At 46.2% G+C, this 25,469-nt stretch overlaps 1 protein-coding gene and 2 long non-coding RNA genes across 3 annotated transcripts in view; 1 reads left to right on the top strand and 2 right to left on the bottom strand.

The window, feature by feature from the left end:
- The window catches only part of LOC122380003 (sodium bicarbonate transporter-like protein 11), a 266,840-nt gene that overhangs the window by 71,750 nt on the left and 169,621 nt on the right, over positions 1 to 25,469 (top strand). The window contains exon 2 of the mRNA XM_043362737.1: positions 8,474 to 8,514. Coding sequence (XP_043218672.1) covers positions 8,474 to 8,514 — 41 coding nt within the window. The remainder of the gene's footprint in view (positions 1 to 8,473; positions 8,515 to 25,469) is intronic.
- LOC122380008 overlaps positions 1 to 25,469 on the bottom strand; it is a 55,158-nt gene that overhangs the window by 7,343 nt on the left and 22,346 nt on the right. The window lies entirely within an intron of this gene.
- LOC122380007 lies at positions 3,899 to 6,959 on the bottom strand. The gene is made up of 3 exons (XR_006256268.1): positions 6,876 to 6,959; positions 6,291 to 6,422; positions 3,899 to 5,576 (listed from the first exon to the last, which is right to left on the bottom strand). It is a non-coding gene; the product is annotated as an uncharacterized LOC122380007 (long non-coding RNA).

Genomic DNA, 25,469 nt, shown 5'->3' with positions numbered 1-25,469 from the left:
GCAAGAACAATAAAGCATAAACCATTACTGTACTCCACACGCATGAAAAGGCTCATCAAACAGTGGCTCAAACTCTGATTTGCCTTTACTGCAACGCCAAGGGAACCATGCATTGCTATACTGACCGGAGTTTGATTTTCTGCAGGAAATTTACGCCCAGATGAAATGGAGCACGCTATAAGCAGTCTTGGGTGACCATCTTTAAACATGCCCCGGCCCTGCGGCGGCCGACTTTCACAAGACTGAACTCAAATGTTTGTTTACATGAAGAGGCTATTTATTTATTTATTTATTTCACATAATCCGGTCATTCCACAGTACAGGGCTATTCATAGACCGTCGTCATACAGGATAATCACACACGGTAAATCGCGGCACGAACCTGGCGTTTAAGCATGCGTATTGAAGTGACATCGATGTTTTCATTGATAACGAATTGGTTGTAAAGGCTAGCGGCACGATATGTAAAAAGTCTCTTTCCATGGTTGTTATGAGCACGTCCTGGGTTCAAGTGATCTGACTGTCGAGTTGTACGATGGATGGTCTCATGATTGTATGAAAGACTAGATCGAATTGCACATGGTTCACCGCTCGTCAAAATCTTATGAAGCAAACATATGTCAGAGAATTTCACAAACTGTTGAGCATCTAGCCATTCCAAATCGCGAAGTACATCTGATATGTGATCGTATTTGCGGCGGCCTGACAGCACTCTAGCGGCGAGATTAAACACTTTTTGTACTTTCGCAATCACAGTCAGGTTAGCACTGCCATAAACTTGTACACAATAGCGGATATGTGAAAACACGAGCGCGTCGATCAGGCGAGGTAAGACATCAGGCGGTAAGATATGTTTAACATGTGAAAGAGCAATGAGTATACCTATACATCGGCTGGTAACACGAGTCACATGCAGCTCCCAGGACAGAGTTTGATCCATGATTACGCCGAGGTTCTTAACGCTGGATGAACATTGAAGCTCCTGGTTCAAGAAACGAATTGTGGGAATCACGCTAATTGCTCTGAGCTGGCGCCTATCCCCGCATAAAAGAATCTCAGTTTTGCTCGCGTTTACAAGCATTCCATTTTGCATAAACCATGTTTGTAAAACATTTAAAACACTTTCTAGAGAGGTTTTCATATCTAAAATCCTAGCACGGGGTCCTGTGATTGCGATCTGAGTGTCGTCAGCATATCTAACAAATGTTATACGGAAACCATTGAGCTCGGTTGGGACATGACATGCAATGTCGTTGGACGCGATGTTGAACAGTAGCGCTCCAAGGCACGTCCCCTGGAAAGTGCCGATGGTAATGTTCAGAGGCGCCGACAGTGTATCACCAACCCTTACGCGCTGAGTGTGACCTCCCAGGTAGCTTTTGAACCAGCCGGGTGATACCTGATGTTGCTGTAGCTTTGTCAAAAGGTTGGCATGGTCAATCACATCGAAACAGCGGCTCAGGTCTAGCAATGTTAAAATCGTCACCTCTGATTGATCCATGCCTCGTAAAATCGCATCTGTTACTGTTAAAAGCGCCGTACAGGTTGAGTGTTTAGCTAAAAATCCATGCTGGTCAGAGTTTATGAGGCCTTCAGCGTTTAAGTATGAGACAAGTTGCTCGTGAACAAGCTTCTCGACAAGCTTACATATGGTCGGCGTGAGTGTGATGGGTCTGAAGTTCGAAACGACAGCGGGATCGTCTCGTTTATGGAGGGGTAATACTACTGCCCTTTTCCAGGAATCGGGCACGGTTTCTGAGACTATGCTTTTATTTATAATTCTGAGAAGTGTTCTACCTATAGTACTAAATGTTTGCTTCAATATAGCTATCGGTATGTCATCGTCAGTGGCTGCTGATTTGTTTGGAAGAGAGAAAAGCACTCGTCGCAGCTGGTCGAGTGTCACAGGCATAAGGTTTAATTTGCCGGTGTTGACGCGAGGGAGACGTGTGTTTAGTGGTTGTCTCCCTGATTGTGTGTAGTCGTTTTACTTGGTGGCTAGTGCTCCCTGATAGGCTAGTGCGTTTTACTTGGTGATCTTACAAAAGAAATCATCGCTTAATTTTGTGAACATACATTCAACATTCTCACACAAATAACCTTGACAAAAAACAACTCAAAGTGTTGGCCAGCAAAAAATACTTTTGCTGTCACAACTTACCCCAGTGCGCCTACAGGACGACATGGCATTCCACCAGGTCTGAGCCTGCAGTGACATGTAAAATGTGCGTAACCTTTCTGCTAGCGTAAATATTGGCGCCATATCAAGAGTATTTTTAAAGATATTTCCTTTGTAACAACTTACCCCTGTAACAACTAGCCCCACTCTCCCCTACCTAAGATTGGGCCTGAGACCAAAAGGTCTTGCGCATGCGCACATTGCCGTAGCCTTGTAATTGAGTAGGTGAGTCAGAAGTCCATAAATTCGAGTTTATTAGTTTCCTCGCGATATGGGTATTCGATATATGTAACCGAATATATAGTACCGATCACTAGTAGGAACTCGTTGGAAGTGTACTCAAATGTGCCGGGATGACAGCAAGTGCTGTTAAAGGGACTATCCCACCTTCTAAAATGTTGTTAAAACCAGTTAAATTGTGCCCGACATTATAGATTGGATGACCAGGAACACGGTTCTGGCATTTATCTTTCATTAAACATCTTAGGCTTCCCATATTCCAAACACAAACTTTCAAATATGTGACGTCACAGCCCAAAATTACCTCCTTCCCCAGGCCACATTACTGTCATAAAGCTGATTCTTTTTACTCTGTAGGCACCACAACAAAGTTCAGACCAAGTTTTAAGCGATTTTTCAACGAACAGACCCATTTAAATCAGAATGACTAAACGAGGTGACGTCACACTAACGGTCGCTCCATGTTGAAGATAGGGCCTTGTACAAGGCCCATTTTCAAATGAAGGGAACGAATTTCTTCAACACCAAGAGGCCGCGGGGGTTGCAACCTAGATAGATAGTGGTTTCTGAACCTCGCCGCAAAATTGGCTATCTCAACTCAAACCCCATGTTAAAGGTGGGATAGTCCCTTTAAGTTTATTTACCGTTGCATTTCATGCCCAGTGACATCAGAAACTTCGGAAAACGACAATAATATATTACGTCACTGTGACTTCATCTTTAGTGCTACAATCACCAAATGGTCCTCAAATGTGGCCTATGTATGTATGTATGTATGTATTGACGTTAACAGGGCAATCCACAATAGTTTGTGGCTATTACAGCCCAAAGTCACATGATGGTGGGTAAAAACATGCAGGTGAGAGAAATCACAGTCACACAATACGAAAAAAGCACTCACGTTACACACTTGGTACTCAGGGGCACCTTACAATCTTTATCGGCCCCCGGTCATTGTCATTGGCAGCTTCCTCCTCACGTGACGTCACCAGAGCTTGAAGTTTTTCCTTCACTAATGTTGAGCTATGGGAAAATCCCTAATTTTAGCCATTTTTCTAGCCGCATTATCTCAGGAACTATGAAACTCAAATCAAAACTTCTAATGTCATTTGAAAGCTAAATGGATTACCTTATGCATCCCGGGTCAGTTTTACTGAAGAAAAGTAGAGAAGTATGCAAAATATGTCACCGAAAGAAGTTCTACATCCCATTGACTAGCGTTGCTGTGTTGCTATCATTGAAATGAATGTCTGGCAATGACGTTTTTGGTTACCGGTGATAATAGCTGTTGATTTCCATGAAAAGTCGCGGTATTCATGTGCATCGAATTAGCAAACACTTGTGGTTCCAGGGCATATAAGCTATATTTTGGCTTATGGTCGCTGGTGTTTCGTCGGATCACTTCGGTTGTAGAAGTGCATAACAATGCTGTACATAGATTCGATGCTGCTGATTTGCGGTTGCATAGCTGATCATCAATTAATTCTATTTTGATTGTATTTCCGATGCATGACATGCGAAAACAATCCCTTAAACGAAGACATCTATGACATCTGGCTTCCTCTATTACAATTCAAAACTGACTGAATGGATGGAAGCAGCATTAGGCAAGAGCACAGCCTTACAGATGAACATCAGTGATACGATGGAGTACATCTGGCTAGACAAACACCGGTCCGACTACCTCCAGACAGGACGGATCCTGATCTGTAACGTTGTGCCGATCAGATGCGCCCCGCCGCTGTCGCCGGCAACCTAGGCAGCGGCACAGCGGCATAGGTCGATTCAATTTCAGATAACACGATATGTGAAAGTGCACACATGCACAGTATGCAACCAATATCAAACGGGAGGTTCGATGAATGTCACAGCAGCATAGCTCCATTCTGTCCGACGGTACGCTATGTAACACTACGAAAACATACTCAGCATACCAGGGTACTCCCTCAGGGTAGCTTGTGCGCTACATTATTTGAGCACGATATGGATGTAGACTGCATTTACATATCATCAGCTATATTAACTGCAACGCGTTTCACAGTACTTGTACTGCATCATCAGGCAAATCACGAATGGCACACATTTGAGCATTTTCAAGACACTTCAGCGAACACGTGAAACATATATGAACTCTGCCTCGAGCTGATTAAACAGGTCTAAGCAGGGCTGGGAGGGGATCGTGAGTCCGCCGGCCGCACTGCGCAGTCGAGTCCAGAGCGTCTGAACTGGCGCGTCCTCAGATGCTATCGCTAGCGCGCCGAAGCTGGGGCCGCATTTTCTGGCGATGTAGCCGGCCAGACGCGCCATTGTTCCTTCGGTGGCCGGCACACCAGTCTCAGCGTCCAGCGCCGCTGAGGGCGCAGGCGGTATATGCACTGTCTCGGCCTCCCGCAGTAGCTGCGCCCTCTCCTGCTCCGCCTCCTCCTCTGCGTCCGGGGCTGGCTCGTCAGGAACGGGCTCCAGGCTCTCCGTCCCCTCAGGTACTGAACTTCTTGGGGTGGCTCAGGGCATACCGCCTCCAGCACACCATCTGCGCCTGGTCGGCTTGGTCCTCGTCTGCCTCCGGCTCTGCCCCCGCCTCCACCTCCGCCGCTGGTACCGGGAGCGCCGCGGGTGAGCGACTCTTAATCTGCACGCCGTGGGCCCGTGACGCGCAAGCTGGATCAGAGTGAACAGGCGGAGGCGCCCCTTCACCTCTGTCGTCGTGGGGTTGGGGCTTCCGCCGCCAGAGCCGTGGATGTGACTGAACGAGCCCTAAAGCCGGTTCTGGGTGACGTGGCGGAGCAGCAGTTAGCAGTCCGGGCCAAAACGCTGCTGCACGTCAGCGAGCAGACCCCGCTCCACCTTCACTGTCACTACTAGACCCTTCTGGAACGGGAGGTGACCAGCTGAGCCGAATTGCAGTCTCTCCACCTCTTCCACCAGCTTAGAGAGGGCGTCCTCCTGCCCGGGAGTGCCGGAGTAGCCTCTCCGCAGTGTTTTGGCGTCCCTCGGATGGCCGCTGTTGAGGACGTCCATGCCGCTGTCAATGGTGAAGAGGAAGGCTGTATCTTTCTCATTTCCGGGCATGTACCGAGTACGTCTGTGCGGCCAGACCGCACGAAGCAGACAGCAGCTCGTAGGCGGGCCGGACTTTCTGTCGCACCATTCCGGAGACCTGACAACAAATAGGGAAAAAATGTGTCGGAGTTTCTCAATGTTGTGGCCTTTCACGTTACGCTCACGCTTAAATTATTGTCTTAAATGATACGATGCGAGGCAATTAGGACGGCATAACATAATGCGTTTTTATGCGGCGCAGCATGACACGGCACACTCCATACAGGTAGAGGTTCAGCCGCGGAGCGTGTAGTTACAAAAAGAAACAAACAAATAAATCCCACCCTTTACCCAGCAAAAACACTTAATTTATACTTTTTCTTGCAGAACAATATTGTCAATGGCGTGGACAAAGGGCATAACAAAAAGGCAGTAAGTATCATGAGCCTGTTGACGCTGCAGCACCCCTATAAAACAAATAATCGAGAACAACAGGCATCATGGTAACCATCTTTCTTTCAGAAACTGTGCAATCACTGAGCAACTCTTAATCTAATAAGTAAAATGGTATTTTCTTATGTGTAACTGACAACTGTACATACTTTTATTCAAGTTGCATTGAATCAATGCTTCCAAAAAAATAGTTGATGGACAAGAAAGCAACATGCATATTGGTCACTACTCACTAGCACGATTTTAATGCAGGTAAAATGTTTTGCCTAATAGTCTAGTCATCCTGTGTACAAAGCATGCAAGATTTATTAGTCTTCCAAACAATCACAGCAGTATTAAGGCAGAGCTAAGTCTGGAAAAGGTAAATGTACATACTTACGCATTGATTCTGGGACCTGGTGTTTGAAAGCTGGCATCTTGGCATCCATCGACAGTCCACCTCTGGTGAGGCGAGACGTTCACCACCACAGGACCTTGGAGCGCAGAGCTGCTCTGGCTGGCCACGCCCAGACTGAAAAAAACACATGCCAAATATGTTCGGCGTAATGGCAGAATTGCACCAAAAATTTCAGCACAAGTCTCAGCCTGGCGTAATTTTGCATGCGCTGAATTCAGCGCATGGTGGCCGCTGAATTTTACGGCGCACGGCTGCAGCAGAATTTTACTGTGAATGGTGGTCACCAAATTTTTCAGCACGCTGGTATATCTAGCAGCAGACTCATCCTGCGAGCGGGTCTGAAGAGGGTCTGAACTTCCGGCCAGGGGCTTGTTTTATTGGGGCTTACATTTGCGCCTCTATGTTGTACTCTTAAAGGCAGGGAACCCCAAACAGGTGAGTTTGAGCTGAACAGGTGAGTTCTTTGATGTTTCACAGCACGACCCCAGCTTTCAGCGCAAATGATGCACAAATTTCAGCTCAAAATTGCTTGCATTGAATTTCAGCGGGTGGATAATATAAATATACCTACTGAACCAAAACTCCACCACAATTCAAAGAAATAACTAGCTTTTACCACAAATCAACATTCAAGCACCGAGACTGATTAATTACGAGCGAGCGAGCGCAGCGAGCGAAGTGAGTCTTTTCAATATAACGGAAAAATCTCAGTATGAGCGGCCCGGCCCGGCCCGGCCCGGCCCGGCCTGTAACGCTTTTGAGAGGCTTATATCTCAGCAACCGCTGGACCGATTGACCTGCGGTCTTTTTTGTTGGGTAGCCCCATCCTTTCTACCCCGTAATTGACTATTTTTGATACATCTCAGTGACCGTCGTGGCACGTGCCACGTGAAAAGTCAAGGGTGTTCAAGCTGTTTTGCAAAAGTAGTGATTTTGACAGGCTCATATCTCAGCAGCCGCTTGGGCGATGGTCTTGCGGTAATTTTTGTAGGGTAGCTGCATCCCTTCTACCAAAAATAGGATACTCTCGATGCATGTGGGTCACCCCCAGTGCACGTGCAAAATACAACAATAAGAGGTGTCAAATTTGTTCCCCTTTTAACAACTCGGTAATTACTGGGGCGATTTCGCTGAAACTTGGCATACAGGTAGGCACCCACCAGGCAATGCATTCCCATGTGTTGCGGTTAGGGTGCTACTGCACGTGCGCACGTGCAGGGGGCGTTTCCAGATCTCCAGAACGGCTGGACCGATTGCGCTCAAATTTGGTACACGGTTGGGGACCGGTTAGTAGGGTGCTGTGCAAAAGTCATTTTGGACCCCGTTTGCACGTGCGCACGTGCAGGATGCCGCTTCCAGATCTCAGGAACGGCTGGGCCAATTGCGTTCAAATTTGGCACACCGCTAGCGACCGGTTAGAAGGGTGCTTTGCACAAGCCCGTTGGAAGTACCTTCTCGCCCCTCCGCACGTGCAGGGCTCACTATCTCGCTCGCTCGTTCTTCGCCCAAAAGGCGTTTTACTGGTGTTTACATTACATTTTTCCCATTACCAACAAGGTCAAGTTTACGTGAAAGTAGTTAATTGTTTCACTCAAGTTTTGATGACGTCAATTCTTTTTTAAAGATATCCACAGCATCGACAAAAACATATTTTATTTGTAAATTCAAATTGCTAATTAAATAAAGGGTAAAAATTAAAAGAAAACACAAATAGCACCAAAAAACTGTAATAAAATAATAAATACGTCATATATTGTAAAAAGTATCCTCATGCTAAAAGCATGCGCCAGAGATGTCTTTGCTGCGCATTATCCGTAACAAATCCTGGGCTGCCAAATGACCATACCCTGCAAGTCAATATACCCTGATCTTTATCGGGCTAGTCACGTGTTTGAACTCAAAATGTGAGTTCTCACTGCTTGTGTAAAACACAAGGTCTAGGTATTCATTTGAAGGTATACCTAGTTTTAGGTTCGTATCTTATCACGCTTCGGATATATCACACAAAACGTAAAGGGGCAACTTAATGCCCCCCCCCCCCCAGCGACTCGTGGATCAACATGGATAGATGCTTTGCTGATATTTTGTGATACGAAGTGAGATAGAAACGAGTCGAGTGCTCCATTAATTAAAACTTTGCTCTCTCTCTCTCTCTCTATTCGCAGATGATGGGCAAAAAGTCAACCTTATATTCACCAATGACGAGGTAAGTGTTTATAGAACGGTTTGGCGCTAGGGGTGAAAGATCACGGCGCCGTGGGCGAGCACTATTTTTCAAGCCTTTCGTTTTTCTTCAATTATTTTAAAACCATCGATTGGTAGCACCGAATTTAGCTCCACTGTATTTCTCAAGAAAAATCGAGTGATACGTAAACGTAATTTCGTCCGTAAATATTAATTTTATCATTATTATGATTATCATCATTAAGTTTATTGAGCTAGAGCTACAGCTTCGCGGAAAAAAACGAGCGTGCTGCCCGTGACGAGATGAAGCCAATGCTACCCAATTTTAAGGTCCTAGGTCATAAGTTGACCTTTCAGGTCGGGCCAATGACCCAAAAGTCAGGAAAACCGACCTGTTAGAAAGTCGTAAAGTATGACTGCCATGGAGGTTTCGGGGTGCTGCTCACGAATATCATGTTAGTTTGGATCACAAATCAGATGTCTCATGCATTTAGTCCTGGTCGGGTCAGGTCAGGTCAGGTCAACCAGTAAGGGTCCTGCCAAGTATTCGTAGTGACTAGTGAGTGTCAATCGCCTCTGACAGCTTCGTAACATGTTACGAATCACGATCAGTTACGAAGCTATCAGATAATCAGTTACGAATCACGATACCATGTACGTGAGATAGTTTTAGATCATTATTGGCGCCAAAATAACAGTTTTTATATTTCCCCATTGACTTATAACAGTGATGTCACTTGTCCGACCTGACCTCATATGACCGTAAAAAATTCCCAGATATGCAAGTCTCTGGAGGACGTCGACACCTTTTTTTTTTAAACCCCACATTTGTTCTCCGGTGAATTTCAGACAAGTTGCTTAGAGACCTTCAAAAAAGGTACAATCACTCGATTTTTCTCAAGTTTGTCTGTCTTGGCATATAAAGCAATACCAGAACAGGCCTACGAACACACATATTTGATCAGGATCGGACGATTGGACACTTTTAAAAGGAGATCTTTCGTGCCTCCCGGAAATTCACGGGAGAGCAGATGTGGGGTTAAAAAAAAAGGTGTCGATGTATGTGTCCTGCAACTTTCATCTCGGACAGCTATGGTCATTGGCGTCCAAAACAATGTCAGAACCAAACAGCCTTGTTCATTCTCGCGCTTATATGAAAGAGGGCTGGATGAACCCTCTTTTTATTTTTTCAGATGACTCAGACTTCAATAAAAATTTCAGTAACCCGTGATGTCACTAGGCAGCTATACCACGCCATTTGTAAGCCCCCCTCCCGAAATCACTATTCGAAACCGTTATCGTGACATAAAATAAATACATTTATAGAAAGAACACCTCCCTAATTTTTTGCATTCTTCTTGACAATGAGCCAAATATTTTTTTTTAAGAAATAAAAATTCAAAAAGTTTGGTCCTAAAGTCCAAAAAATACAAATGAAAGAAAACTCGATATGTCATATGTCAAAAATAGCGTATTTTTCGAAATTTCAAAATACATATTAATCTCTGTTTCATTGCAAGTTCAATGTTTAACATTTGGCATTTGAATAATCCGTCTTAGAGTTACAGCCCGCCAAACTTAGCGCTGCAAAGCAAGATCCAAAAAATGTTATACACCATGACTAAAAAATACTTATCTAATAAGTTATCATTAGATACTGCTGGGCCCGGTGGGCTAACTCAGACAGCTGTTTCGGTTGGCTGTCACAGCCCGCAGGAGGCGGCTGCTGCAGGCTGCTGGAAAGAGGACCGGTGCTGTGCCGATCAGGGTGACCGATCAGACTAAAAAAATACTTATCTAATAAGTTATCATTAGATACTGCTGGGCCCGGTGGGCTAACTCAGACAGCTGTTTCGGTTGGCTGTCACAGCCCGCAGGAGGCGGCTGCTGCAGGCTGCTGGAAAGAGGACCGGTGCTGTGCCGATCAGGGTGACCGAACAGGTGATCAGCGGTTGACACGTATTACGATTACGAATACCCGTCACAACCCTGACCTGACCTGACCTGACCCGACCTGGTCTAAATGCTTAAAGACATCATCTGTGATCAAAACTAACACAATATTCGTGATTAGCACCCCGGAAAACCACATAGCAGCCACACTTTACGACTTTCTAACAGGTCCCGATTTTCCCGGTTTTCGGGTCATTGGCCTGACCTGGAAGGTCAAAACCAAGCCTAAAAAATGTATGTTTGCGCTTAGATAAATTGCAAAATCAATTAAAACGTCGCTTTCCAGTTGATTTGCGTTACGGTAGCGGTTTATAGCTATGGTAGCTCTTTACGTCTGGGATATGGTAGCAAACATGATTGTCGTCAGAAATTCCTAATAAGTTGCAAATACTACTGCTATCTATTCATTCTCGAGAAACATTTGTCCACGTTAATGACGTCATGCAATTCTGATTTGAAACTATATCATTTTATATTTTCTTGACTTATATCATTTTATCATTTTCTGGCTAAAAAGATCAATTTTTCATATTATTTTAAATCTGTTACTATTCATTCAGCGCCTCGAATTGAATGAAAACTTCATTTTTTCATGTTGTTTACGAATAGTTATTTGCGACGTCATGCGCGACCACGAATTAGCGATTTTGAACCATCGGAAAAGAAAGATGTGATGGTTTTGGTCTTTCTAGACAACTTAGATAGAGACAATTATTAAGGCTTCATTTTAATTGTAAACTGATATCTATCTCATTTTTGGCAGTGATCCTTACTAGCATTCACAAAGCCAACCAAATGTGAGTAGGGGAGTGAAGTCATATTGCGCCACCTTAAGGATATCGGCCTATTGCGGCTTAACCCGCGAGTTGCTGTGGGGGGGGGGGGGGCGTCAAACGCCCCCACTTTTTTCGCCGAGCCATAGCATACAAACGGTGCGCCGCAGGCGCGCCAAAATTTGGGTACCTGTAGGGAATTGATTGAAGTTTATTGTGACAGAGTTTAAAAAAATCGGTCGGAAATTTTTTTAAGATATCGAGGTTTTAGTGACATCATGATTTCTGAGTTTTCGACCAAAAACAGCATATGTTCAAAAAATCATATAAAATCACAGAATACACATACAGACATGCCGTCAACGCCATTAGACTGCCAATACCATGAACAATTAAATGGCTATCTTCGATTATTGATTATCATCCCGCATTTTTCAAAATTTTGAACTGAATCTTGGCAATTTCTCGTGACTACTTCACGACCATGATACATGCATGTCTTAAATTGAAATTTTTGAACCAAACACTACACATATGATAAAATGAATGTCACCATCGTGTTCTACGCCCAAAATTACACATAAAACATGTGTCAGAGGCTGCGAATATCAGTTTTGATTTTCGGGGATATGTGCCTACCCGGTTGACCTGACCTTGACCCTGACCTATGCTTGACTGACCCCTACATGGAACTGACACTCTTGAAGGCCTTATATGAAGGATTGTGCACCGTTTTGACAGAGTTTATGACGAGAGGCGCCCATTGCTAAGTCCTGAAGTCCATGCTAATGGAAGCCCGATTTCAGGTGTTTGACCTGACCTTGACCCGACCTGTGAACTCAAAATTCAACTTTAACAAGCGCAGTGGAAGGGGGGCGGATTTCGCCCACCCCTCCTGTTTTTCGCCAATAACTCGCGCCGCAAGCATAATATCAATGTGAAATTTCGGCTACCTGTCCAGAATTGAATTTCGGATCTTCTCGTGCAAGAAGTAAGAAAATCGGTACACAACTTTTCTAGTAATAGCGGTGTAAAGTCAAACATCCTGCCGCCGCGGCGGCGCGGCGGCGCGGCGGCCGACGCTAGCCGTTACGCGCCGCCTGAATTGTAGACTGTGCCGGGGCGGGACGGTTCCGTCTTTACATCGCGCTCCTTACCGCTGATTACATTAGATTCGCGTCAAATTCGGTGAGAAGACTGAGAAATGTACAGGCAATCATATGGTCAAAGAATTTTGAAAATCGGCCGGTAACAACTTGAGTTATGAGTGTGTAAACACAAAATTGTGATTGCCGCGTTTCCCGCGTCGGCCGATCCCGCTTCAGCCGGCGACATCTTACCCTTAGCAGGCTTCTAACTGCCATATTTATTGTTGGATTATCTAGAAATTCACCATACATACTCACAAATGTTTGTTCTTTCGTATAGTGAAAGATTTAAGAAAATCGGCCGATAACTTTTTGAGTTATCGGCGTGTAAACGCAAAAAAGTCGCTAATATGGCAAATTTGACCACATTTGACCTCATTTGACCTTGAAGATATTGACCAAGGGTCATGAAATTCACACACAACAGAGTTCCCCATGGTTCCCACCTACCCTCCAAATTTCGTCTTTCTAGCTCCAGTGGGAACTGAGATCTTAGGGGGGGCGACATCCGCCCCCCCCTTCCACTGGGCGTAGTACTCGCAACCCTTCCACTGCGCGTGTTAACCCGCGCCCGGCTGGGGGTCCTGGATTTCCACGCCCTGCTGGGGGGGGGGGGTGTTTGAACACCCCCCCCTTGTAACTCGGCTCCTGGGCCACGTAGCGATACGCGGAAGGCGGCGTTCGAAAGAGCGTAAAAAATAATGACGAAATCACGTCAGTCAATTTTTTGGTCAGGCCAAAGGTCAGGTCACTCACCATTTTCGATGCATTTTAAGACAAATGAAGTCCAATTTAAAACAGTTGATTTCTGAATTAAAACAATTGACAGGCGGGTTAAAACACGTGACATTCAGCTTAAAACAACTGACATGCGATTTAAAATAAATGAAAAGCAAATTAATATAAATGACATGCAATTTAATCATACCAATATAGGTAGGTACGTAAAGCTATGTTGAATAATTATGTTTTGCCGCAAATGATAAAAAAAAATGTTGCGTTCGACTAGGTAGGGGAAGGTGGGGTAAGACGGACCAGCTAAGGTTTGAGGCCGCATATCTTTCTACACTGCTCTCTTGGTTCCCGAGTTATGTGTCGGCTTCTAAAAATTGTTGACATTTGGCCTGAAAATCTGCAACATTGGGCCTTCAATGACCTCTGGTGACCTGACCTTGACCTGAGCAAAAAAGTGACTGAAGTAGTTCCGTCATTTTGTTTGTCACTCTTTCGCACACTGCCTGCCGCGTATCGCTGCGTGGCCCAGGAGCCGAGTTAGAAGGGGAAGGGTGTTCAAACACCCCCCCCCCCCCAGCAGGGCGTGGAAATCCAGGACCCCCAGCGGGATGCGGGTTAAGAAGGAGAAGGACAGTGTAGTGTAGGATTCAATGTCATCAAATGGAAGCTCTAACGCCAGTCACTTTGAATTTTTAATCCAATGAAGTATTGCTATGTTAAAGTTTTACGAGCTGTCACAATTGCAAATATGTAGTCGAACACATTGTTTATTTGATTTGCACTAAAACGTAATTATTCAGCATAGATTGAAGTAACTATAATTACGGAGCGAGCGAAGCGAGCGTAGTCTTTCCTTAGATTAACGGAAATTTCTGAGTATGAGCGGCCGGCCGGCCGGCCGGCCGGCCGTGGTCACGCTTTTGCGAGGCTTATATCTCAGCAACCACTTGACCGATTTACACGCGGTAATTTTTGTAGGGTAGCTTCATTCCTTCTACCAAGTATTGGACTATTCCCGATGCATGTGGGTGACCCCTTATGCACGTGCCACGTGCAAAACGAAGAGGTGTCACTTTTGTAATTGTTGCAATATCTCGGTAACTACTGGGCCGATTGCGCTGAAAGTTGGCATGTAGGTAGGCACTCACTAGGCAATGCATATCCATGTGCCAGAGTTGGGGTGCTGCTGCACGTGCGCACGTGCAGGGGTCGATTCCAGATCTCGAGAACGGCTGGACCGATGGCGCTCAAATTTGGTACATGGCTAAGGACCGGTTAGTAGGGTGCCGTGTAAAAGTCAGTTGGGACCCATTTTGCACGTGCGCACGTGCAGGGTGCCGCTTCCAGATCTCGAGAACGGCTGGACCGATTGTGCTCAAATTTAGCACATCGCTAGAGACCGGTTAGTAGGGTGCCGTGCACAAGTCAGCTGGAGGTACCCCCTCGAAATTTCGCACGTGCAAGGCTCACCCTCTCGCTCGCTCCGTTAATCGCCCCAAAAGGCGTTATACTGGTTTTATGATTAAATTGCATGTCATTTATATTAATTTGCTTGTCATTTATTTTAAATAGCATGTCAGTTGTTTTAAGCTGAATGTCACGTGTTTTAACCCGCCTGTCAATTGTTTTAATTCAGAAATCAACTGTTTTAAATTGGACTTCATTTGTCTTAAAATGCATCGAAAATGGTGTAGAGGTCATTGAATGCAAAATTTCGCCGATTTCCAGGTCGAATGTCGAAAATTTCCAAGAAGCCAACGCATAACTCGGGAACCAATAGAGCTACAGCGCCGCGGAAAAAAGCGCATTCGATAGCCCTATTAACGCCCTTTCTGAGTAATTCTCTCAGATTTGACCTAACGTCAACGGTTTTGCCTGCAGGGGGCAAACACTGCAAAAATAACCGATTTTTTCGAAAACAGTTTTTCTGCAATAACTTTTGACCCAAGCCTTGTACGAGCTTACTTTTACCGGCATCGTGTTCCTCTCGTCAAGACGCATCGAATGAACCATAACTTGACCTTGAAAGGTCAACTTGAAAATTTGACCTCAGGTCAAGGTCATGACCTGACCGGAAAGGGTCATGTTGGATATCAGTCGATCCGTATCGTCGAGCTGAACACATCTAAGGCGTTTTCATCGCTCTAGCATGCCTCTATCAAAAGTTATTTGCGAAAAACTGTTAGATACCATTCGTGACCTAAGATGACCTCAGGGCATAAGCAAGGGTCACGGACACCATTTTCATGTTCAGTGTGTCTAAACCACTTGTAATTCGGTGTTTGGGAGTGTTTATAATGTCTTGCATCCAAAAGAGGCTCATTTCAATTTTCTTCCATTGGCTTATAATGGCGAGGTCGCAAAATTGACCTGACCTTAGGTCATCGATATCAAAATTCTGAGATATACATTTTGTACATGCTATTGCCCTTAGCAATCGCTGAAAGTTTCAAAGCGATCGGTCAATCGGTGTAGCTATGACAGACATTGAAAGTTTTTATGAGGTGAGGTCACTTCAAGTGACCTGGTGACCTGACCTTGAATGACCTTGGTCTGAAATTTTCACAACATGTGTAGAATTGATGTATGATAAGGTGTACCAAAAACGCCACAAGGGGGGGTGTTCAAACACCCCCAGCAGGGCGCGGGTTAAAGTACTCATCTGAAGCGTCTCGTCGCGCTCTCTCGTGTGCCGCCTCGTGCGTTTCGCTGCGCCTATTGGTTCTCGAGTTATCGGCTGGGGCGTTTAAAGCCCCCCCCCCCCCCAGCAAACGGTGGGTAGCGACATACCCTAGCAACTGCCGTGTTAAGTTGACCAGCTGTCATGCTTGATGATATCTCAAATGACGAAAGCAGACAGGTCAATGGCACCAACATCGTCATTATCATAGATATCTTAAAACACAAAGATTACACAGCTATGAGCTAGATAACATACGAGACTCGTATAACTACACAGCGTCTGTGTCACCACATTAGTCGCCCCATTCGTCGCTCAAATTGTATCTCAGTTATTTTGGCATCAAATAACAACTCCCAATTTGCATCACACCCAGAAAAATTAACAAGAGAAATGTTTTCCGACACACCTGCAAAGGGCGCATTTACGAACCCCCATCAAAAAGCGCCCATGCCTCTCATGAAAAAACGCCCTATCAAAAACAACTGTTTGCCAGCTAACTAAGTAGCCTAGATATTTGAACACGTGTCAGCCCATTAACCATTTATGCTGTGAAGGCTAAGGTAATGGTAAGGCGAGCGCTCTAATGATCAAAGTGTTCAATGAAATGTCTCCCAACCACCAGATGCTGTTTCTCTGGGTTGAAGAATAGGGCGAAAATGGGGTGGGCGCAATTATGAATGGAACACATTTTTCATGAGCTTGAAATATGGCGGCGACAGCGAAGCCACAGTGGTGATAAGCTTTCAAAACTGCCATAAACGAACAATTAACAATGATAATTAGTTGAATCACTATCTCTAAGATAAGCCACCAGTAAAACGCCTTTTGGGCGAAGAACGAGCGAGGGAGATAGTGAGCCCTGCACGTGCGCAAGGGCGAGAGGGTTCTTCCAACGGGCTTGTGCAAAGCACCCTTCTAACCGATCGCTAGCGGTGTGCCAAATTTAAACGCAATCGGCCCAGCCGTTCCTGAGATCTGGAAGCGGCATTCTGCACGTGCGCACGTGCAAACGGGGTCCAAACTGACTTTTGCACGGCACCCTACTAACCGGTCCCCAGTCGTGTACCAAATTTGAGCGCAATCCGCCCAGCCATTCTCGAGATCTGGAAACGCCCCCTGCACGTGCGCACGTGCAGTAGCCCCTAACCGCAACACATGGGAATGCATTGCCTGGTGGGTGCCTACCTGTATGCCAAGTTTCTGCGAAATCGCCCCAGCAATTACCGAGTTATTGAAATGGGAACAAATTTGGCACCTCTTCTTTTTGCATTTTGCACGTGCACTGGGGGTCCCTCACTAAGATCAAGAATATCCTTCCTTTGGTAGAAGGGATGCAGCTACCCTACAAAAATTACCGCAAGACAATCGTCTAAGCGGCTGCTGAGATATGGGCCTCTCAAAATCACTACTTTTGCAAAACAGCTTGAACACCCTCGACTTTTCACGTGGCACGTGCCACGACGGTCACTGAGATGTATCAAAGTAGTCAATTACGGGGTAGAAGGAATGGGGCTACCCAGCAAAAAAGACCGCAGGCCAATCGGTCCAGTGGTTGCTGAGATACAGGGTGATCGAAAAAAAAGTCACCCCTAATTTAAAAGCCATATAACTCGCGATTGGTTGGTCGTACGACTTTGCGCCAGGCAGCATTGGAAAGAGCATACAATTTCCTTTCGAATGGATGTAAATATGCATGGTTTATGCCGCAAACGAAGATGTAGCTATTCAAAAAGTATGTTAAGGACGCAATTTGGCGTGTTTAAAAGTTTGGTTGTGCAAATTTGTACTTTTGATCGAGTTTTTGATCTGACAGCCCACGTGACAGCTCACGTGAGCATTTTTCTTAACTGTTCCATGGTTACCGCTGCATAAAATTGATAATCCTGTAGTGCAGGTTGTCGCAATGTTTCGTTAGTTACCGGCGAATTTGTGAATAATGAGGCCGCATGTTTGCAAGGAAGATCTGATAAGGTCTTCCTTGTCTAAGGTCAGCTGAGAAACGAGTCTAAGGTCAGCTGAGAAACAGTCTGCAGTGAACAACATACACTCCATGTGTAATGTGTAAGGTGTGTGTCATGTTGAGTTACGATACTCATTGTTCTCGTTCAGCGGTGTCCGATCCCGTTCGGTGAATTTCGTTTCACGTGAAAGCCGCACATTGACTGGTTTTTGAGCCCATGGGGACATGATTTGGAATAGAAAACAATCATGAATACATTCAATTGAAAAGAAATTGCCTGCTCTTTCCGATGCTGCCTGGTGCGAAGTCATCCGACCTACCAGTCGCGAGTTATGTAGATTTTAAGTTTCGGGTGACACTTTTTTTCGATCACCCTGTATGAGCCTCTCAAAGGCGTTACAGGCCGGGCCGGGCCGGGCCGCTCATACTGAGATTTTTTCCGTTATATTGAAAAGGCTCACTTCGCTCGCTGCGCTCGCTCGCTCGTAATGACACTAGCAAAGGTCGAAATACTGTTTCGCGTAAGAAAATAGAGAAAATCACAAAACAATGGTCTGCGAGAAAGCTGAGACACCTCACCTGCCCCCGTGGACCAGAAGAAGAGCGAGTTATTGGTGGTGAAGTAAATGCACACGTTGGAGTATTCGTTCGAATCGTATTTTGGGCAGGAGGAAGGTGTTTAAGAACAGGGCGCAATATGACTACTCTCCCCTATTTCAGTAGCAGTCCACGTAGTGACTAGTGATTACATATGTTACAGTGTGTCCGCGAAATCCGTGAGTTCGCAAAGTCACTGGTTGATCCTAGGGACTCCGCGGAGTCACGTAAACTCTCGTGAATCCGCGAAATCACTGCCGTGGCTCCGCGGATTTACTAGAGTTTTCAGTGCGTCCGTGAAGTCACTGAAGAGTCGCGGGGATCTGCGAACTTCCTAGTTAATCCGCGGACTAGCGATTCTTTTTCAGTGAATCCGCGAAATGCCGATTCTTTTCACTCATATACGAGTTAAAATGATTGCAGCGGATTTCAGCTGTCTATAACACTATTCGAGGTGGGTGCGTCTGTCCGTTTATACCGAGGTCCCGACACGGTAAACATACATACGGTAGATACCTTCGGTTGGATGACCCCCCATGGTTTGTCGCAAATTTCTCGTGAAACAAGCAGCTGATCGCGACGAAACTTTCCGTGCCCTCGAGCTCATCGACTTTACACCTAACCTAAGAATTTCTTGACCCCTGACCCAACTGACTTTTTGACCTGTGACCTATTTATCGAGACCATGTTTGGCCAGAATCGCGATTCGGCGCATGCCAGCTCACATTATCCGCACGTTTCCAGTCTTTTTGTGGTTTAAACGTTCAAACATGGTGTAATGGTGCTGGTGCAATGCAGTATGGTGGATGACAAGGTCACGTTAAAGTCAGGTCAAGGTTAATGACCTTTGATGACCTTGGTTCACTTTTTTAGTTTTAGTTGTTACTAGAGTAGTTTTTGGAGCTGATTTTGAATTTAACAGCCATTTGAACATTTACGAAGTATTTGTGGTGCCTTCGTAACATCTTAAGAAGCTGTCAAGGGTAGGCAACACCTACTTTGAATAGCAGGCAGGACGCCTATTGGTTGCCCTGACCTAACCTAACCCGACCTGGCATATATTGCATAAAGCTATCGTCTGTGATCAAAACTAACATGAAACTCGTGATAATCACCCCGAAATACTCCCGTAACACCCTCACTGTACGAAGCTCTAAAGAGGTCCCGATTTTCCCAACTTCTTGGGTCAATGATCTGACTTGGAAAGTTAAGTAATGACCTTGGACTTTGAAATTGGATATATTCGGCTTCCTCTCGTCATAGGCAACACGCTTGATTTTTTGGCGAAGCTCTAGCTTGATCAGGGGCCAAACAGCTGGGCCAGGGGTCCAATTGACCCCCCTATACCATGTTGATTATGTGCATTTTTAACATAGAGGTAACATGCTCTCACCAGAACACACCAGTCAACATCTGTGCACAGCAGCACAATCTGGCTAAAATTCTAGCTTTGGTGACTCAAGGTAGTCAAGGTTGATCGTATGAGGAGGTCATAATGACGAGGTCAAGAAATTGACCTGACCTTAGGAGTTAGGTCATCGATATCGAAATTCTGAGATAAGCAAATTGTAGCTACTAGCTACCAATGACCTAATTACATCCTGCAACTGTCAAAGGACTCCGTCATCCATGTAGCTCTGACACGGTGACAAAGTTGAAAAAGTGATTTGAGGTCAGGTTTATTCGAAGTGACCTGGTGACTTGACCTTGAAAGGTAGGGGGTTCAAATTTGTACACAATGTGTAAAATTGATGCGGGAATAGTCGTGCAAAATTTCGCGATGCTACGCGCCGCGGTTTTTTTCGTTACCTATTTACGAAAATTTTCAGGGGGCGGATATACGCCCCACTCCGATCAGTGCGCGGGTTAACTACCATTCGCAATTGTGAACTTGAGGTCCAATCAGGTAGTTACCTAACTATTTACAGCAAATACCCACGTTTGAAGTGGAAGTGTGCGACGCACAAGTTTTTATAATCTAAGAAAATATTATTTAGGAGAAAATATAAAATTATCAAGCTAGCAGGGTACCTACGTAACAATGTAACATAAAACTTACTAAATGTCCCGAAGTTTTTATTCCGATAAACTGATATTGCCATGCCGGCCAATAGGGGCGCACCCAGGAATTTCCAGGGGAGGGGGCCGGGCTCAAAGGGGCCTCCGTATTCCGCTTGCCAGGGGCCTTTTCTCTATCGAGGGGGCCTCCAAATTGCCTACTTTTTGACGGCCTCTGTATGTTTGGTGACGTTCTTAGCGTTATTAGTAACCCTCGCCCTGGCAGGAGGTGGGGTCGATGCGACCCCTCCTAAGGTTTTTCAAAGATAGCGTGAGATCGGCGGCGCGCAGCGCCGCTGAATTTGGCAAAAGCGGCGGCCAACGCACAACAGTACCACCATATCGGCAACATGATTACAAATGTCTTTGAGCCTCTACGAATAATCGACATAAGAACTAAATAACGTTTTTTTTTTTACATTCTCTGAAAAAAGAGTCGGTATTCCGCGGATTCACTGAAAAAGAATCGCTATTCCGCGGATAACCTAGGAAGTTCGCAGATCCCCGCGACTCTTCAGGGACTTCACGGACGCACTGGGAACTCTAGTGAATCCGCGGAGCCACGGCAGTGATTCCGCGGATTCACGAGAGTTTATGTGAGTTCGCGGAGTCCCTAGGGATTTCGCGGATTAACTAGTAACTTCGCAAACTCACGGATTTCGCGGACGCACTGTAACACATATAAGTAAAAATACAGGCTGAGGCAACTGCAATGCTGATTTGCCAAAGTTGAATGTAATATATAGCTGATGCTAGCCAAAGCATAAATGATGCTTACTATAATAGCAGGTTCATGACTTTAAAGGGACTGTCCCACCTTTGCATTAGTTCTGAGTTGAGATAGCCAAGTTGGCGGCCAGGTTCAGAAACCGCTATATATCCTGGTCGCAATATCCTTATTTTCGTGGTGTTAAAGAAATTCGTTCCCTTCATTTGAAAAGTGGGCCTTAGCTAAGGCCCTATCTCAACTATTAACGGCCATTTGATGACGTCGTTTGCATTTTGAACGCCTGTCACGCATGTGAAGTTTCACTTGATTTACGAATAAGCTAATCAGAGACACTTGTTATTGTATGAGCCGCGTCGTATTTGAGAGCAAATACCTATATTTGCTGCCAAATTTCCCCCACATTGACATGAAGTAAATCCTTCATTACGTCACAGATCCGATCTAAATGACGTCACGATGAAATATAAAAGTCGCAATATCTCAAAAAGTATGCAATGAAAACGCGTAAAAACTTGCAGAATTCGTCACAATACCATGAGTAACATTTCCGAATCCTAAATGGTACTTTTTTGAAGGTGGGATAGTCCCTTTAACCCTCGCCGGACCTATTGTTCTTCTACATACGCGCCGGCCGAGTAAGGGGGGCGGGTACGACCCCCCCCCCCTTGCGATTTCGCCCCTGGTGGAGCTAGCGCGTCGCGGAAAAAACGACCGTGTGTGCCGTTACGGTACGCCGAGATTAGTACCCGATTTTAAGGTCCTAGGTCAACCGGTGACCTCTGAGGTCAGGTCAAGTGCCCCAAGGTACGGTTCCGTTTTTGGTGAATAACTTCGCAAAAAACGGCCGCAGAGCCGCGATTTTGGCAGCATCGTGTTCGCCTCGCTCAGGCGCGTCGAATGATATACTTGAATGATATACATACAGGGTGTCCCGAAATTGATGCGCGGTTGGTGCCGCATGTTATGTTGTCCCTCCCGAGTGCTGAACAACTGCAATTTTACCGGCTCTGGCACCACTGACATCTTGCTGGCCACACGATCACGTGAACTAAGCGGCTAATCCAACCGCGGCCGGTAGTGGGCGCGGGAGGCCACTCTTGTTCAGACAGGCAACGTGGAGAAACTGCATATCACCAAAAGTGAAAAGGCACAAACTACCGATCCGCTACCGCGCGGTGGGGATGATCACGGACGGTGTGACCCAGGTTCTGGATGCCAGATAATTGGGCATCAATTCTGCGACAATTAAACTTTGGATGGACCGCAAACGATCAGGAGAGACACTCAAGAACAGCACCGTTCGAGGGCGGAAGACTGCCTTGAGCCGAGTGACGAAAATCGTGATTGCAAAGTCGACCTTTAAAAAGCACCATTCAACATCGCTGACAAGAAAACTGAATGAGATGCATGTCCCAGCATCCAAATCGACCCTCCACCAGTATTTGAAGACTATCTTGAAGCTGAAGCTGCTCAGCTTCAGGATGCAGACTTGGCCTACCGTGGTCCAGAAGTGCAGGCAGCTGGATTTCACCAATACCCACAAAAACTGGACCATTCAGGACTGGAGATGCGTCCTTTTTCAGTGGCAAGGTGCCCTTTGTGGTCTCTAAGCCCCTAACTGCCAGAACGATCGAAATGTGGGCCAACGGCAGCTCTGAGGAGTCCGCTGTCGAGACGGTGAAACGTCTGCTGAAGAATCTCATTTGGAGCATGATGAGCTACAGAGGCGCTCTGAGCTTCACGAGGCGCCTCGGGGACAGACCGTGACTGCTTATTACTATGTCAGCGAGGTGCTGAAGAAGACTGATGCCACAAAGATGCTGAGGGAAGAGGTAAATGGTTCAAAACCAGAGTCAAACTTATGTCGGACATGTCCAGGGCCATTTTCCAGCAAGAAAGGGCTCCAGCTTATCACGTCAGGAAGACCCAGGACTGGAGCCGAGCGAGGCTCCCAGGCTTCTGGGAGAAGGGGACATGGTCTGGCAACAGTCTGGGCCTGTCCCCGATCCATATTATCTGGACGATCGTCAGAAAAGACCTCGGCAAGCTTCCACGGGCTAGCTCAGAGAAGAGGCTGTTTCAGAAGATATAAACGGCATGGCGTTGTTTCAAAGGAGAGACTCTTGACAACCTGAAACGTGACACGCTTGAGTGCAATAGGCCGTGTATGCAACTGAATGGGGACTATGATTACATATAAGCCGTGAAATAAATTCGAGGACTTTATAAGTTATTGAGGATAACACAACCGCGCATCAATTTCGGGACACCCTGTACTGTTTCGGTCAGGTCAACTTAGGGTGTTGACTTCAGGTCACGGTTAGGTCAGCGCCCCACGGTCACGAAATTGGTCAGAAGAAATCAGGTCGCGTATCACTTGATTCAGCAGTTCTTCCTGAGTCCATTGGTGGCTTTCCCGACTCGCTAGCTCAATTTGATCGGGAGTTATTGACAAAAACTAATATTACCTTGGCGACGTTATAAATGACGTCACGCAAGGTCAACATTTGAAAAGTGACGCATCTAACCTTGCAAGCAGTGCACCAAATCACGATTCTGTGCGCTTGAGATAGTTGGAGACCGTTCCCGGCGCCAGAATAGCAGATTTTTTTTCCCCCATTGACTTACAATGGTGAGGTCACGAAAATGGTCTGGCCTCATATGACCTTAAGGAAAAATCCGAGATATTCGAGTTGTGAGACTCGTAATGGATACTAGATCCTGCAAGTTTCATTTCCCTGTGAAAGCTCCTCTCGCAGTGAGGGCGTTGCGAAGTTGCGACATCTGAAGACCGTGCAGAGATTCACTTATGACATCATAGATCAGTGACCTGACCTGACCCGAAAATGCGGTTGGTGTCACAAGATCTGGCTTGAATCAAAGGTCAGGTATGCTAAGTTTCAGCTCTCTATCGCCAGCGTGTTCGGAGCTATCGCGAAAAAACCTATGGGGGAGGGGGCGGCACCCCCTCGGCCGGCGAGGGTTAAATATATTTATCTTACCTGGTAGTTGAAGCAGACTGATTGTGACAAGTTACTATGAATCGATTCAAAATGTGACTCGCGTTACCTTGAATCGGCTCAAACTCTGACTCAAATGGCCTATACATACATACGTGAATCGACTCGACTCATGATTCATTAAGCTTTCAAATTGTTTGTTTCGACTCAACTCATGACTCGAAGAAAAATGACCGGTTCTTGAGTCGATTCATGATTCGACTCTTAGTCGTATACAACCTTGCCTATGGTAGCTACGAAATTCATATTTTGACACCATTGTCACGGAATATATAGTCTACGACATGGAATGGACAGATCGCGATTTAACCACGATAAACGTGTAACTCGAAAGTAGGCAAGGAGGCGCCCGTATTATAAACGCACAAAGTGTTCTCGCGCTAGAAAATCAAATGGTTCAGAGGTTCACTTTTGACTTTATAGGTCAGTAAACTGATCTGACCCGAAAATGCGGTTGGTGTCAACAGATCCGGCTTGATTCAAAGGTCAGGTATGCCTAGCTTCAGTTCTCTATCACTTCGGAGCTCTCGCGAAAAAAAGAAAAACTATGGAGGGGCGGCACCCGCCTCCCCCTCCCCCTCGGCCGGCGAGGGTTAAGGCTCTCAGAGACCAGTACAGGGCCTTCAAAGGGCAGTTTGAGACCTTTAGATGCCGACTTGGGCCATCAGAGGCTAATGTGGGTCCTTACAGGCCATCATGGGCCCTCAGAGGTCAGTGTGGGACCCTAAAATACCGGCATGGGCTTACCGGCATGGGAAAATACCGGCACGGGATCTGAGGGCCCGCAGTGCGGGCCCTCAGATCCCATGCCTCAGATCCCATGCTCAGAGGCACCTAAAGGTTAGTCTTGGGACCCCAGAGACAGAAATGATGTCACCAGAGGCCGGAGTGAGGCCCTCAGACGCCGGCTGGGCCCTTGAGGCCGGTTTAGGGGCCCTCAAATGCCAGTGGAGGGCCCTCAGAGGTCAATGTGGGTTCTCATCCCTCAATGTGGGCGCTTGACCGCCACTGAAGGGCCCTCCGAGATCAGTGTAGGACCCTCAAAGACTGGTATGGGAGCTGTTAATAGCTGGCATGGGTTTCTTGAGCCTCGTGACAATCGAATAAGGGCCAGAGCCCCATACACCCATGGGGGCCCTGCCCATTGGTTGTTTGGGGGGGGGGGCAAATGATATGATGGCCCCCTGATTAGCCTTTGGAGGGGGGAAGGGCATGGTCCTGATCCCCCTCTGCGACCGCCACTGCACTGAAAGTGCGAAGGGGCAGGGGCAGATACCCACAGACATTGCTGGCCCCCAGCCTGTTTGAACCGAGGCAGGG

This window comes from Amphibalanus amphitrite, unplaced genomic scaffold (assembly GCF_019059575.1).
Source record: "Amphibalanus amphitrite isolate SeventyFive unplaced genomic scaffold, NRLGWU_Aamphi_draft 000089F_arrow, whole genome shotgun sequence".
Classification (NCBI taxonomy): domain Eukaryota; kingdom Metazoa; phylum Arthropoda; class Thecostraca; order Balanomorpha; family Balanidae; genus Amphibalanus; species Amphibalanus amphitrite.
Note: the sequence above shows the minus strand (reverse complement) of the source record. Positions and strands in the feature narration are given on the sequence as shown.